A 15,683-nucleotide genomic window follows, 5' to 3' on the forward strand; every position below is an offset into this window, starting at 1 on the left:
GGATATAAATACTTTTATATAAAAAGAATGAATGATTAAAAAATATCAAAGAATAGTATAAATAAACTGCTTATTTAATAAGCACTTATATTGATTGTTTTGTTTACTTTGTTTACTTGATGGTTAAAGGTTGTAAACTGGAGGGGCGTGATCATTGGCTACACAAACATAGTGTTCCCCAAGGATCCGTCATTGGGCCACATGTCTACACCTATACTACTCCCACTTCATTGGTCAAACCACTATGCTAATGATGTTCAGCTATTCATAACTTTCGACCCAACCAAGCCGGGAGATGCAGCCTGTGCCTGGTTCAGACTATCCCATTGCGTAAAAGAGCTTCAATCCTGGATGGTCGTTATTAAAGCCATTATACACTTTCGGTTAACAGTATTGTCCAAGTCCCACACTTATTGTATCATAAGTAATATATATAAAATAACAAACCTGTGAAAATTTAGGCTCAATCGGTCATCGGAGTCAGGAGAAAATAATGGGAAAACCCACTCTTGTTTCCGCGTGTTTCGCCGTGTCATCGTGACATGTGTTTAAAATAAATCCGTAATTCTCGCTAACGAGAATTTATATTGTTTTAATGTTTTCTCAAAAAGTAAAGCATTTCATGGAACAATATTTCAAGAGAAGTCTTTCACCATTATCTTCTGTAGACCCTGTAAATAATTTGTAAATCTGTGAACTTTTTTTTTTTTTCTGTACCAAAAGGGTATAATGGCTTTAAACTCTAGATGAACCCAGATAAGACAACAGTTAAAAGAGCCTTTGGTTTTAGACAAAAACATAGAAACCAAACTATATGTCTTGGCGATGAAGTTATGAAGATCTTTTCTGCACGACTTAAAACATAAAACAAGAAAAGTCGTGTTTGAAAACACAAAATGCCCTGCAAGCCAGTCCCCGTGTCTTGACATTCGACACATGTAGAACAGTGTGGGGATTTTTTTCACAAAATACAGTTTGTGCAAGCGCTGCGGGTACTCTGTCATGTAGGTGGGAAAGACCAATGGGTGAAAACACTCGTACACACTACACGTCCCCCCCCAAAAAAAAAAAAAAAATTCTACTCTTTCTGCTTTACATTTTGAAAGGAGATCTTATCATTGTCGAAGAGGGTTGGGTAGAAGGCTAGGAAAGATAAGTGATGGGGAAGGATAGGTGAGGAGGTGAGGAGGGGTGAGGGAAGGCAATGGGGACAGTATGATGGGAAGGCAACATTTATTTTGTTTTAGTCGTAATAACCTTGACATTTGGCCTAAGATGCAAAAGTAACGGGCTTCTTGGGGGATCCCAAGACCAGTCCACAAACCATGTTTGGAGTTGATATGACAATTAGTACTTCTCGAGACAACATTTCTTTTGTTTGAGCCATAATGACCATTGTTTTTGCCTATAGTCCATCACTGTCAGACCTGTGGGGGTGGAGGGGGGAAGCCCCAAGACCCATCCATAAACAAAGACCAATCCACAAACCGCAAGTTTGGAGTTGATATGACAAGTACTGTTCGGAGATACTGCTCAGACAACATTGCCTTTGTTTTAGCCATAATGGCAAATGTGTTTGCCTGGCCAATGTGTTTGCCTGGCCAATGTGTTTGCCTGGCCAATGTGTTTGCCTGGCCAATGTGTTTGCCTGGCCTATGTGTTTGCCTGGCCAATGTGTTTGCCTGGCCAATGTGTTTGCCTGGCCAATGTGTTTGCCTGGCCAATGTGTTTGCCTGGCCAATGTGTTTGCCTGGCCAATGTGTTTGCCTGGCCAATGTGTTTGCCTGGCCAATGTGTTTGCCTGACAGAGTTGTTTGCCAATAGTCCAAAAAGGACAGACCACTGGGGGTGGGAAGGATCCCAGGACCAATCCACATGAAAAGTTTTGCGTCCTTCCGAGTACTTAATTTGTACGCACGCACACAAATCATAACAGCATGCACACACCTACGCATACACGCAGTATGCACCTTCAGTGGCTTCGCCTCCGCAGGGCATAAAATTACAGCTGGGGAAGGATCAAAAATTGAAGTAAATGTTGGTCAACAATTTTTATTTATATACCAACTATATTAAGTATACAAAACTATTACTAAAGACAGAGTCAGCAAAGAAACAAACAAAACAATAGTGTTCTTCTTATTAACTTTATTTAATTTGTTTGTCCCATCTGAAAAATGAAATAGGTACCAATAATTTAGAGATGATTATTTGGTGTTAATTGTATACATATGGGTGGGTTATCATTTAAAAAGACTACTCAACAGTACAGTTGCTGATAAAAAACATTGAACAGGTCTTTTTTTTTCATTGCAGTAGTTGTCCGTTCTATACAAAAGCAAATAACTTGGAAGTCATTGATTGAATAATATACAGGTCAATACACAAACATGTTAAAAAACGCAATTGGCTCAAAATAAGACAATCAAAATCGACGAGATCCTCACTTATCTGCATTATGTCCAATTACATTAGAACCAATGGACAAATAATTGTAGCAAAAGAGGCCAGACACAATTATCAACATTTCCACAAAAGTGCACAAAGAAAAAAGTTTATGTTGTTTTCCTACTATTGTACATAGAGAAACTTGATTGTGAATTACATGCAAACAATGTTTATTAGGATCACACTTTACAAAAGAAAAATATAAAGAATACAGATCGTGTTTACAAGACGCAGTTTATCAGACTATTGAAAGGAAAAACAAAGCGTATTATCTAACGGTGCAAAAATAGTTTGACATAAATTGTTAAAGGAAACAAAAGCGTACGGCAGGCATTACCCCCTCTCCCTCCAAGTGTATGGTTTGTACACTTGTGAAAATGTTGATAATTGTGATTGGCCCCTAAGTCCTGTCTAATCTTCATTTCAAAGCCAATTTTCATTTTAACAGAAATCTTTTGTCAGATGAGACATTAAAAAGGAGACAGACACGGCAGACAGAACTTTTTTTTGTGGTGAACTTTCAGTTACGCTTGCTTTTAAGTTAGAAGCAGAATATCAACCAAGAACCAGTTCCCATCAAAACAACACTTGATTACAATAAAATAGAATAAAATTAGATTTAAATAATCACATTAAGCAACAGTTCTAAAAATGTTAATTGTTGAACAATATCTACAGGTAAACTACCATAAATAGAACATTGATTAGTAAAAAACTTGTATAAAAAATTACACCTTTAAAACTACACCTTCAGAAGATTAAAAAAATATATATTCCTGAATACATTTAAGAAAAAAAGAAATAACTGAAATTAAAGATGATTTCAGTTGGTTAGTACTTATAATGCGCCGAATTTTTGGTCACGTGAGGGCACCCTCAAGAGTATTTTTATCACTTCCGGGGGTATATGCGATTTGTCGTGCACAGTTTCAATAGGCGTTCTGTCACTTTTGTTGCACCGTAGTTTTAAGTTGCTTTAGAGGTGGGTTGTATCGGCTCCTTCAAATGTCTTATTGTCCTTGATGGATTAAATGTCTGTGTTGTTAATGTGTTCTGGTCTTTCATATCTGTTTTGGGTGAATATACCCCCGGAAGTGATTGAGAGCGCCCTCATGCGGTCAAAAATATGGCCCATTGGTTTGCCTCTACAATGGTTTATGCAGACCTTGGGTAATCTTTAGTACGGTAAGATTTCTAATTTGGTGGAAGTTGTTATTTTAGTCTGGTCTTTGTGTTGAAACAAAATGTAGGGAGTTGTGAGGTAATTTTGTTTAATAGTGGCGTTAGGCAAAACTATCTAGAAGTAGTCGGCGTCAATGTGTCGTCTACCCTGGGTAGCATGAAACTGCTCCTAAAATAAGATGGAGACAACAAAAAAATTAATAAGAATCAATTAATAAATATATAAAATGAAACAAATATATAGGAATAAAATATGCACTTTGAACTATTTTGTTTGATTATTGGACGGTTCCAAAAGTTGTCCGTAACATTTGTAGGATTGATAAAATACATGTTCACAAATTTGAAAATTCTTGTTTTGATAATAGTAACAATAATTTGGGAGGCTTATCATCCACAGTTTTTCAGCTGAGAAGCTGAGTTGCGGCTACAGCGTGTTCAAACAGAAGGCATGCAAGGTCACCTAAGGCAGCCAGCCACAACAACCCATGTTTATTTGTTTGTTTGTTTTCCGTTTGTACAACAGCAAAAGTACAGGAATATTGGTTACATGTGAACAGACACACAGCACAGCCAACAATTGAAGGAAGAAAAATCTGCAAAGCTCTGGGCCCAATTTAATAGGGCTGCTAAGCACAAAAATTTGCTAAGCATGACATTTATTTCTTGATAAAAACAGGATTACGCCCCAAATTTCAATTTGTTGCATATTGCTTGTTACTGGTATTTAGCTGTTGTTTGTTTATCCTGAAAATCACATGGAAATTTTGATGGTAATCTTGTGTTTATCAAGGAAGAAATTTCATGCTTAGCAAATTTTTGTGCTTAGCAGCGCTATGAAATTGGGCCCTGTGTCTGAGGCGGGATTCGAGGCAGGTCCACAGAGGTGAAAGACAGGGGAATAAAAAACCACTTAGCCACAGGCCCTGGAATTTCATCTTTAAAACCCAGGTCAAAATTCCAGTTGAACCTAGTTAAACTGGGTTTAACTGGAACTAGTTGAAAACCAGTTGATAAACTAGTTAAACACAGTTAAAACCAGTTGGTTTAATATGGAAAATGGACAGAAACCAACTGGTTTATAATGTCAACCTAGTTGAACACAGTTAAACCTAGTCCAAACCAGTTGGTTAATATGGAAAATGGACGAGTTTGGTCACTATCCAGTTGAACCAGTTGACCCCAGTTAACTAGGTTCAACTGGAATTTTGACCTGGGAGACAGGGGGAAAAAAACCCACTTAGCCACAGGCCCTGGAATGTCATCTTTAAAAGAGCAAGGTCAATTTCACTTTCCAAGAATCACTTCATCAAAATCTTAGCGTCTAGGGGAAACTTATGACGGGGCACCAAGGCCAAGCCCAGGGCAACAGAGACCAGGGGTGGATTTCACAAAGGTAGTCCTAACTTAGGAGTAGTCCTAGGCAATGCTAAGAGATAGGACCAGTCCTAAGTTAGGATGAGTTACAGGTCCTAACTTAGGACTGGTCCTATCTCTTAGCATTGCTTAGGACTAGTCCTAAGTTAGGACTACCTCTGTGAAATCCACCCCAGGGCCTCCATGAAATTCCAAGCCTGCATAAAATATTCATCATGGCCACTACTGCTGGAGGCATGCCACCTATTAATTATCTTGGTGCCCGTCCGTAAGAGTGTAACTAGGTTTAGGGGTTTATATGAAAGAAACCTTATCTACATGTACCCAGTACCATTTTAAAGGCAGTGGACACTATTGGTAATTGTCAAGGACTAGCCTTCACAGTTGGTGTATCTCAACATATGCATAAAATAACAAACCTGTGAAAATTTGAGTGCAATCGGTCATTCGAACTTGCGAGATAATAATGAATGAACAAAGACCCTTGTCACACGAAGATGGTTGATTTCGAGACCTCAAGTTCTAAATCTGAGGTCTCGAAATCAAATTCGTGGAAAATTACTTCTTTCTCGAAAACTACATTACTTCAGAGGGAGCTGTTTCTCACAATGTTTTATACCATCAACCTCTCCCCATTACTCGTCACCAAGAAAGGTTTTATGCTAATAATTATTTTGAGTAATTACCAATAGTGTCCACTGCCTTTAAAGGAACATTTCTGGGTATGCCCCTCTCTGCTATATAATACTATTCCAGAAATGCTTCCCCTACTTTAATACAACAAGTGATTTTTAAAATTCTTCTATGAGATGCAAAACAAAAAATTTCTGACTTACAGAGGCTTCTTGTCCTGTTGCAATGTAAGGGCGCATAAATGTTGCCATTGGGTAGTCACGAGGCTAAAGATAGAGAAAGACAAAAAAGGCAAAAATTAAGTCTGTGAATCACAAGGAATAAACTGAGGAAACAGTCACAAGAGTATTTTTGTGCAGGACTTTAAACGGCTTCCGGAAGATAACGTGTGAAAGTTGTGAACATAAATCTGTCTGGACTGGCTTACGGTGGACTGCTTTATAGCGCCCCAGAGCGAAACATTGGAGCACCCTGTATTTTGTTTCAGTTAGTAATATAGCCGACTTGAAATATGCATTCTAACATTCCAGACAAAGAAGTATAGAAGGTACTGGAATTGTTTGCTCTTAATGTCCCTTTCAAGTGGGGTTGTTGCATATAAATCGCTGAGTCCAGACCTTTTGCCCCCCTCCTTAAATAAATATGGAATACAAGAATGGACAGTATACCACCACTGTGTTTCATCATATTTGGCTAAATGGGAGGTAAATACGAGCACTCCAAGACTCCAGCATGATTTGCTGTATATGGGCCTTGGTAAGGACCAAGGCTTTTTTGTTCTACTTCATGTACTTGGTCAAATTTCACGATGTGACACTTCCCCCCGCTGCATCCCACTCCAACCCCAACGCCCCCACCCCCTAATCTACCAACACATGTACACCACTGTATGAAGATTTAAATGACAATTGTTTTTTAAACTCCCAAACTTGAAGGCTTATAATTGAGAAAAAATAATCTGGCTACAGTTTTGTGTGGTCAGTGTCAGGCCACTGTGCATTTCAAAACCAGTATTAGATTCAGTAATTAATGCCACAAGCATGCTGAAAGGAAACAAAGAAATGTACCATATGGCGAAAAAAGCCAATGATGATAAAAGTTTTAAGACTTACCACATCGTCTGTGTAGCCCAAAGTTTGCTCCTGAAGGCCATGCTGATGAAAAAAAAAACAGTTTGAATAACAATTAAACCGAGGCTGATGAAAAATCTAAACATTAGGGAAGATCACAAGCCCATTTTAAATGAGGACCCTCCCAAACCACATCAAGGACTGTGCCCCACACTGGGACAATATACCTTAGTACTGATGAGGAGATCACAGTTTGTTTACCCCATTGCAGAATAGAATACAAACCCGTTGTGTGCCTGCAAAACTGCTGAATATACCGTACCCAGTAACATCAATAGACCGATCCATTAAGCTCCGCCCCATAGACGCGAATTGGTGAAGAGCCCTGCCGTTGATTTCACAAAACACTTTCTAACTTAGGATTAATCTTAGCCCTTAGGACGAGTTAGGTTCTGTATCCGAAGACCTTGGGACGCATTGAACCCACCCTAAGTGAGGACGAGGAGATAGGATTAATCCCAGCGTTTCATGAAATGACTGCAGGGGTCTATTGAAACCCAACTTTATAAGACGTGCCAGTCTACACACAGAAGCACATAGAGACGTAATGCAGAAAAACTGTTTTTGATTTAAAAATTCCAATAATTAAGTAAATTCCAATAAATAAGTTAAATTATTCTTACATGAAGATGTGGGACGTGAGCCGACTCATCATTCTGTAATCAAAGAAGAAATTAAATAAAAAAACTTATTTAAGGCAAATGGTTTAAACATCGTGGTTTTGGGGAATAAATAAATTCATTTGCACCCTCCAAGCTTTTAAGAAAAGCATCCGACCATCGTGCGAACGATTAAAGCAATCTTATCTTAGTGAGACCTTAAAGAATGGATGGCATTAATTTCCATTGCTACAATCAAAATAATAATAATAATGACTGGTAACGTGCACATATCCACCCTGCTGGGTGTTCAAGGCGCACAAAAACAAAACAAAACAAAAACTTAAGAAAACAGACCCAAGAAAATTAGTCCTTGAAAACCTGTAACATTTAAGATAACATTTTCAAAAGAGATTTGAATTTTGTGGGGTTCAAAGACAAGATCTAAGATTTGAAATGTACTGTCTTACCTGAATGTCAAAGACATGGTTAACAAACGAAACATCGGCCAAGTCATCATCCTAGAAAAAAACCAAATTCAACGAGTTAGCGACGGCCGAAAGAGCAAACTCCAAGAAGTGTTTTTAATATTGAATTAATTATTCACAGTTTTATTTGACAGGGTAGCCTTATTATTATTACGACTGCTACCCCTAAGGACCTTGTACACGAATATATTCCTTCTAGAAATTTACATTCCAAATCGACGTCACTTCCACCCCTGTCACAAAATCTTACTGGGCTCGGTCATTCCAAGTAGCTGCAGCTGAACTGTGGAGAATGGCCAACCAGAGTCTGTTAGCAGCCACGGTTGGACAATTCAAAAATCACCCTAAAACTCATCTATTCATCATTCACAACTAGGGTATAGTTTAAATAAGCCTACTGAGCTAATAACAAAAGTGTTAATAATAATAGTGGCTTCATAAATAGCACTAAAATCCATCTCTCATTGACACTCAAACATTATTACGTCATGTCACTGGGCCATTTATTTTATTCCTAAAGATAGATAGATAGATAGATACAATGTAGATAGATAGATAGATAGATAGATAGATAGATAGATCGATAGATACATAGATAAAAGGTTTATTCATCACAGCCTAACCAAACTGAATTGCAACTATGATAGACCATCTCAGCTCCCTGTGAGTATACAGCTTGGGCTGCCAATGTACAGTGGGATGGGTGGCTTTTAACTGTGGGGTGGGTTTCAGGGGACATTCTCTGTGGCAGGACGCTTTTGTAGAGGTACTGGTCACCTGTTCCTCCTCGCCACTCACTGGCCAGACTGGCTTGGTATTTTTTGTTTAGCTATTTTGCTTCTTTGTTTCTTTATGTATCGATTTGTATATTTATACTTTTATGCCAGTGTAAAGTCTAATAAATACTAGACTACATGTAGCGCACTAAACTAAACCAATCACAAGAACTGTCTCTGCCTTCACAGGTACCAATCTACCTCTGGGTGAAGAGAAGCGTTTAAAATTGTTTAAAGCGTTTAAAGTGTCTTGCTCAAGGCAACAAGTGTCATGACCGGGAAACCCGATTCGAAACCCACACTCTGACGACTAAGCCACTAGAATTTAAATCCAATGCTATAAAACCATGACACCCCAAATCAAAAACAGAATTATAACAAATGTTAAATTTACACTGGGGGAACTCCAGAGCTGGACTGCAATCACAGGCTAAGGATCTTGTACACAACAGTAAAATAGTATAATGGTAAATGTACCATGATTGAGTTGTCAGTGTTACATGAGTCACTATTAGCCTTTTTGAGGTGTGGCGGACGTGATAAGAGTTTCGTTGTTGGTTTACAAAATCCAAGAACAATGAGAGCTTTCTTAATCACACCAAAATGAGTTTGTGTGTATCTAGGTGAAGGGAAACAATTGGTGGTTCATACAAGAAATCTGCGTTGACAATCACCACTCTCCGCTCGCACGGCAAGCACCAAGCTTCTGCTCTAGCTGTGTAAGCGTACCCGGTCCCCACGCGCACGAGCCAAAATTTCCCACTAACTTGTGAAATACGCTTGACACAAGCACAGAACTACCTGCTTTTGCAAGTGCAGATTCTTTGTATATGGTAGGCAGAGCCATTAAATTGGGCTCAGCTAAACTCACATTTTGTCTGTAGTTCCCTGCATCAAGATCAACTGAAGTGGCAAAGCTCGTCTGGATCCTACGTCCAGATGGCTGAGACGGCGGAGCATTTGACGATCGGCTCTGCTTCTTGGATGGAAGTGACGAGTTGTACGAGTCTCGCTGCTCAATGTCGTAGATACCTGGGTACTTGGGTTCTTTCTCGTCAAGACGTTTGCCGAGGAAGAAGCAACAGGCAAAGAAGAGAGCAATCAGGACAATGCTGAGCACCCCAGCGGTTGCTACCATGGCAATGACGATCGGTGACCAGACATCGGTGATCTCGCAGCGGTCTCCGGAGTAAGGCTTGGAACACCTGTCATGGTTCAAATGCAAATGTAGTATAATTGATCAATCGTGTTGTCATCATAGGCGAGAACTCGGGCAAGGGCAAGGGCACCAAGGCATTTTCTCCTCGGTAAAAGGGCACCCTATGAGGAAAGTGTAAACTTCTATTGGAGCATTTCACGGGCACCATGCAGTTGCCTTTGTTGCCTCTGTGAAGTATCAGGCTTGAGAACCAATTAAATTTTTACTGCAAATCTCTTTTTGGACAGATGTTCGGTGGACAGTTTTTAAGGTCAGGACCAACTTTGTATCTTCCTAAAGTTTTTACTGACAAGAAGCTCCAAACAAAATCTGTAATTTAATATCAAGGGTGGTTATGAATTTGTTTTAAAAATGCTGATGTGAAATGTTTTTGCGAAAAAAAAACTTTGTTCATTTGTAATTTCATTGTAAGCTTTATCAAAATTTATCAAATGACATTAAACGAACCAAACAACTTTGGACTTACGTGCATGTACTTTCATACGTTACAGGATCCGGTGAACAAGTTCCACTATTTTTGCAGAAGCCAGACGGACAAATTTCTGTTTGATATACAAAGAAAACAAAAATAAACATCACGGTAAAACTCAGATTTGTGTTAAACAACAAGTCATCCTTCTCACACTTTAGAAGACAAAACCGTAAAATATTTATGTTTCATAGCGGACACAAAAAAAGCAGGTATGATGGTTCAATTTTGAACAGGCACCTCTATGAGGAAACTGTAAATTTCTATTAGAGCATTTGGACGAGCACCAATGTAATGACCAGGGCCCAATTTCATAGAGCTGCTTAAGCACAAAATTTTGCTTAAGTAAAAAAATCACGACAGTAGGAGGGTCGACTGTATACATGCATTTACAACATGATCTTATATTGCAGGCTGGAATAGTTTTATGCATCCTTCAAAAGCACAGCGGGTGATATTGAATGGTCAGACAGTAGGAGGGTTGACTGTATACATGCATTTACAACATGATCTAATATTGTAGGCTGGAATAGTTTTAAGCATCGTTTAAAACCACAGCGGATGACATTGAATGGTCAGACAGTAGGAGGGTCGACTGTATGCATGCATTTACAACATGATCTAATATTGCAGGCTGGAATAGTTTTAAGCATCGTTTAAAACCACAGCGGATGACATTGAATGGTCAGACAGTAGGAGGGTCGACTGTATGCATGCATTTACAACATGATCTAATATTGCAGGCTGAAATAGTTTTAAGCATCATTTAAAACCACAGTGGATGTTGTGTGAGGAATGTTCATATCAAACTATAAACAAACTTACCAATAGCAACAGTGAGTGAGGATGGTCTGATGTAGATATCACTATTGGCTATCTCCCCATCACCGGACACGCTGGCGCTCATCTGCTTGGTAACCGCATCTTCGTTCAACTCGGTATCCGAGGCAAAGATGAGGAGGTATTCCACCATGATGCTGCCACTGGACATGCCCAGGACTTGAGATTCTATGAAGGACGGCTCAGTTGAGAAAATTCCATCCAGCTGTTCAACAAATTATATGGATATTCATGTTTTTAAAACTTGGTTTACTTGTTAAGTGGTGTTCCCTGTATACGAAAACACAATGGTTCGCATTCTCTTTTCCTAGATGAACAGGAATTATCGTTGATCATGCTATGGTGAAGTACATGTGTACACCAGACTCAAGCGCACTGGACTCAAGTTGTATTATTATACTTCCTTGCATTTAACGTATACACAACAAAATGTATACTGTTGGAAAGACTACATAATTCTCTGATCAAGTTTCTTATACAGTCACTTAGCAATAAGAGTATAAAGAAATACTTGTGCACAAACTGATTGGGTTCGTGTGGGTTTTCCTATACTTAGGCATATACCATGTTGGTGTGAGGAAAGGGTATCGGCAGATACGGTTTGACAAACTTGACCCCCGTCATTTCTTCAAGCAGCAGCATCTTAACTGTAGGTCAAAGTAAGAAAGCTCCTTTCCCACCAATGTTTTGAATATCCAACTTTGTTCTAATACCGTGTTGAGTTAGGTAATTTGTTGTGTGTAGTGTAAATACATACCACTGCCGTGACGTCACTGACAACACTCTGGTATTCCTGGGTAGATGCATCCTCCAAAGCAGCACTAAAAACTGCCGTTTGAGCGCCGATACGAGTGACTGCAAACGAACCACTGAACTGGGACACGGCTGTAACAGGCAAATAACAAAAACTGTAATTGACTTTTAGGATTAATAATGACAATAATAATAGTGGCTTCTTATGTAACGCACATATTCCTCACTCAGAGTCAGAGATCCTCAAGGCACTTCATGATTCAGTATTTTCCTTCAAGGTATGTGGGACTATGTTTGATTTATGAGACCTACTCCTTTTACATAGCACTATGTAATGGTTGACAAGGTGCTGTGGCGCAATATGCTGCCAATTAAACCAGGAACACCGGGGGGGGGGGGGTAAAACCCCTTCTCTTTTTGATAAGTGCACTGGGTTCTTTTACGTGCGTTACACAACACATGGGACCAACGGCTTTACGTCCCATCCGAGGGACGGAGCATCATGGTCAAGTGTCTTGCTTTAGGACACGGGGTGGATTTCACAAAGAGTTAGGACTAGTCTTATCTCGAGTTAGGATGAGTAACTTGTCCTACATGTAACTTAGGACTATGCATGCGTTTTTATATCTCCTAGGACTACATGTAGTCCTTAAGTTAGGACCAGTCCTAACTCTTTGTGAAATCGACCCAGGTGTCACAACTGGGACTCGAACCCACATGCTGCTGATCAGAAACACCAGAGTTTGAATATAGTGTTCTTAATCGCTAGGCCACGACAGCCCACCATTAATGGAAAAAGTACATCATATGTTTAGATTTCATACAGGAGCACTCATTTGGAACATTACTTATAGCGGCTGCTGCTGATCAAATACTTACAAATACAGGAGTCGCCAACCAGGAAGAATCCGGAAGCACAACCACAGATGTAACTACCCAATGTGTTGATACATACACGGTCCGAAGCACAAGGAGTGGTTAGACACTCATCAACATCTGTATCAGAAAAACACGATCACATTGGAAGATTAGAGAAAGGAAACGTACATCAATTGCAGAAATTAAGAATAACTAACTTGACTGGAAAGTACACATTCTTCATAAGTGTCCAAAGAGAATGTTTTGCCAGATGAATATTTCACTTCATTTTGTTAATAGAACAAGCTTAAATTCGGTAACCATTTGCTCTCATTTTAAGTCCCTGAAGCACGATGTTCACTACATGACAACTTAGTCTAATGAAACAGATTGGTTTAGATGGCATGTTAAAACAGAATTGAGAAAGTTCAATCTTTTGAAACCGTTGATCGTCTGTCAGCAGAGAATGTCACTTGAAACAGTTTTGCTAAATCTACGTCGGGAGTTGGTTGTACGAGCATGAAGCTACTTGTAAAAGTAGCTAAGCAAAAGTAGCTAAGCAAGGAATGTTTGTGTTAATCAAATCTTTGCGGTATAATTTTTGTTTGATCTCTTTGATGTTGTGCCATATCCCACTTCTGACACCAATTTCATATTACATGACCTATACGTGTACATACCTAGTTCACAAGTGTCACCAGACCAGGATGCAGTACACGAGCAGGTATATGAGCTTCCTTGAAGTGCACATGTGCCGTCATTCTGACAAGGTATTTGTCGACAGTCTTGCTGGCCTGAGAAAAAATACCATTCAAGAGTAAAGTATTATACAAAAAAAATTGCAAGAAAATTTAGTTACAAGATGAATTTTGCCACACAAAGAGCATGTGTGGAATTTATAAACAAATCATGAAACAATGTTCCTGTATCGTGAAGAAGCAATTTGTTTTTATAAAATACTTACTCAACAAGAACGAACCCACTGTAACAGCATTGCCTGTATCAAACTCGTTGGTGGAGACACCGGTCAGAGAAGACGTGAATGCATTAACTATGTCAGTGTCATTCGGAGGTGGAGATCCAATGAAAGAAATGATAAACTTTACGGTTGCCTTGTTGTCGTTAGATAGGCTGGCAGTATCCAGAGTGATTCCAATGAAGTTTGCAGCCACAGAACTCAGTCGAAACAATTTGTCCAACTGCAGGGAAAGCCAGCATGCAAGTATTAACGATGGCATTTTTATGTAGTGCTAAGCGAGTATTAATGATGACATTTTTATGTAGGGCTAAGAAAAGTTTTCTACATTAATACTGATGTTGACAGTCTCAGACCTGATTCTTCACGGAGTCAACAAAGGCCATTGCCTCCATGCCCCCCTGGTCATTGCCTTGGTGCCCTTAAAAAGCTCCAGTAGAAATGTACAATTTCCACACAAAGTGCCCTTTAGCAAATAGGAAATGCCTTGGTGCCCTTCGCCCAGCAGCCTTCATTGAAAATGACCTCCACCGGGTTAACTCGAGGTGGTGCACTGTATTAGTGAATTACATGAGATACTTATATCGGAAAACAAATTACTGTGAACAATATCTTGAAGTGTACTTACGTCTGCTATCAAGTCATCGATTGCTGCATCCACAAAGTTTTGAGTAAATGATGAGGAACTAGTGTTTGCAATCCTGACCAGCTCAACAGTACCATCAGTTTCATAGGTCGCTGAAATGGAAAAAATTTGTTCAATCTTATGAAACCTGTTGGACAGACAAGCATTGACTTTGGATGTATTTATAACGGCGTGTAAATAAATTCTGCCTTAACTGCGATTAGTTAAGAGCACATCACATGATTTGTTTTATTTTTACTAGACCCACAGAAACCAAAGTCGTATACCAATAGCAACCAGTGTGCTGTCCATTCCAACAACAAATTGCTTGCACGTACTCATGCTATGATTAAAACAACCACTCCCTCGCCGCTCCCTTCCGCTGATTTTGTAAAACTGCGTTCAAGCCCGATCCCGCAATATTTACTTGTGCATCATTAAGGAAATCTTTAATTTATACGATTGCATAAAGGTTTGTAGAATCGCCGGCTTGACCATTCCATTTCAATTGACCACCTGGGGCCCGATTTCGAAAAGCAATAAAATTCGTCGCCAGACCATAGTGATTTGTACTGTGACATCACACTTTACTTTTAGCAACTATGATTGATTTGCATTCAAGACCAATCAGAGCTCTTTTGTGAAACTGGCCCCTGTTTAATTTTGCATTTCTACCCGATTTAAAATTTGTGTGAATATTTCACTTTGTAAATCCATGGGAAAGTTTTTTGTCAACTTACGATTTATTTCTTGGACAGTTACTGAGAAAGAGCAGCTGTCTTCATTGTCAGCAGCATCGGTAGCTGTATAGGTCACCTTGGTTGTACCAGACCCAAACAGATCCCCAGGGTCTTTGTTGGAACTCAATGTAACAGCACTTGTGTCATTCGCAGTCGGAGGGATCCAGAATACTGCGGCTTCAGAACTTGCTGACAGCACGTAGATGGTGATATCTGATGGGCAGTTCATGACGATTGGATCGCCACGATCTACACAGTAAGAAACAGTAAGGTGTGATCATTAGGATTTTGGAATTCAGAAAAACAACACATTTTGTTCCAAAATTGTAGAAAACAAAAAAATGTATTAATAAATCAAAATAAAAATTGTTTTAGCCCTCTTGAACCGCAGCCCACTCCCTCCCTGTTCCCAAACACTCCAGATTCAATGTCAATCCAAGTCAACATTTATGTCATACTACTCTTCTCAAGATATAACAAAAATCAAAATAAAGAGAGGCTGTCAAATAGATCGATCCATTAAGCTCCGCCCCATTGCGTATTGACCAATCACAACGCAACGAAAGTCCG

The 15,683-nt window shown here is 39.3% G+C and overlaps 1 protein-coding gene across 3 annotated transcripts in view; it reads right to left on the reverse strand.

Annotated features, from left to right (window-relative positions):
* Nucleotides 1-2,133: 2,133 nt before the first annotated feature.
* LOC139950171 (uncharacterized) overlaps nt 2,134-15,683 on the reverse strand; it is an 84,526-nt gene continuing 70,976 nt past the window's right edge. For all 3 annotated transcript variants that reach the window (XM_071948798.1, XM_071948797.1, XM_071948796.1), the window contains 14 exons: nt 15,114-15,362; nt 14,377-14,486; nt 13,737-13,971; nt 13,453-13,566; nt 12,794-12,910; nt 11,919-12,046; nt 11,147-11,366; nt 10,319-10,394; nt 9,505-9,838; nt 7,840-7,890; nt 7,394-7,426; nt 6,753-6,794; nt 5,844-5,906; nt 2,134-3,799 (listed from right to left, as the gene is read on the reverse strand). In XM_071948798.1, the coding sequence (XP_071804899.1) occupies nt 3,746-3,799; nt 5,844-5,906; nt 6,753-6,794; nt 7,394-7,426; nt 7,840-7,890; nt 9,505-9,838; nt 10,319-10,394; nt 11,147-11,366; nt 11,919-12,046; nt 12,794-12,910; nt 13,453-13,566; nt 13,737-13,971; nt 14,377-14,486; nt 15,114-15,362 (1,826 nt within the window). In that variant the 3' untranslated portion in view covers nt 2,134-3,745. The remainder of the gene's footprint in view (nt 3,800-5,843; nt 5,907-6,752; nt 6,795-7,393; nt 7,427-7,839; nt 7,891-9,504; nt 9,839-10,318; nt 10,395-11,146; nt 11,367-11,918; nt 12,047-12,793; nt 12,911-13,452; nt 13,567-13,736; nt 13,972-14,376; nt 14,487-15,113; nt 15,363-15,683) is intronic.

This window comes from Asterias amurensis, chromosome 17, assembly GCF_032118995.1.
Source record: "Asterias amurensis chromosome 17, ASM3211899v1".
Lineage (NCBI taxonomy): Eukaryota > Metazoa > Echinodermata > Asteroidea > Forcipulatida > Asteriidae > Asterias > Asterias amurensis.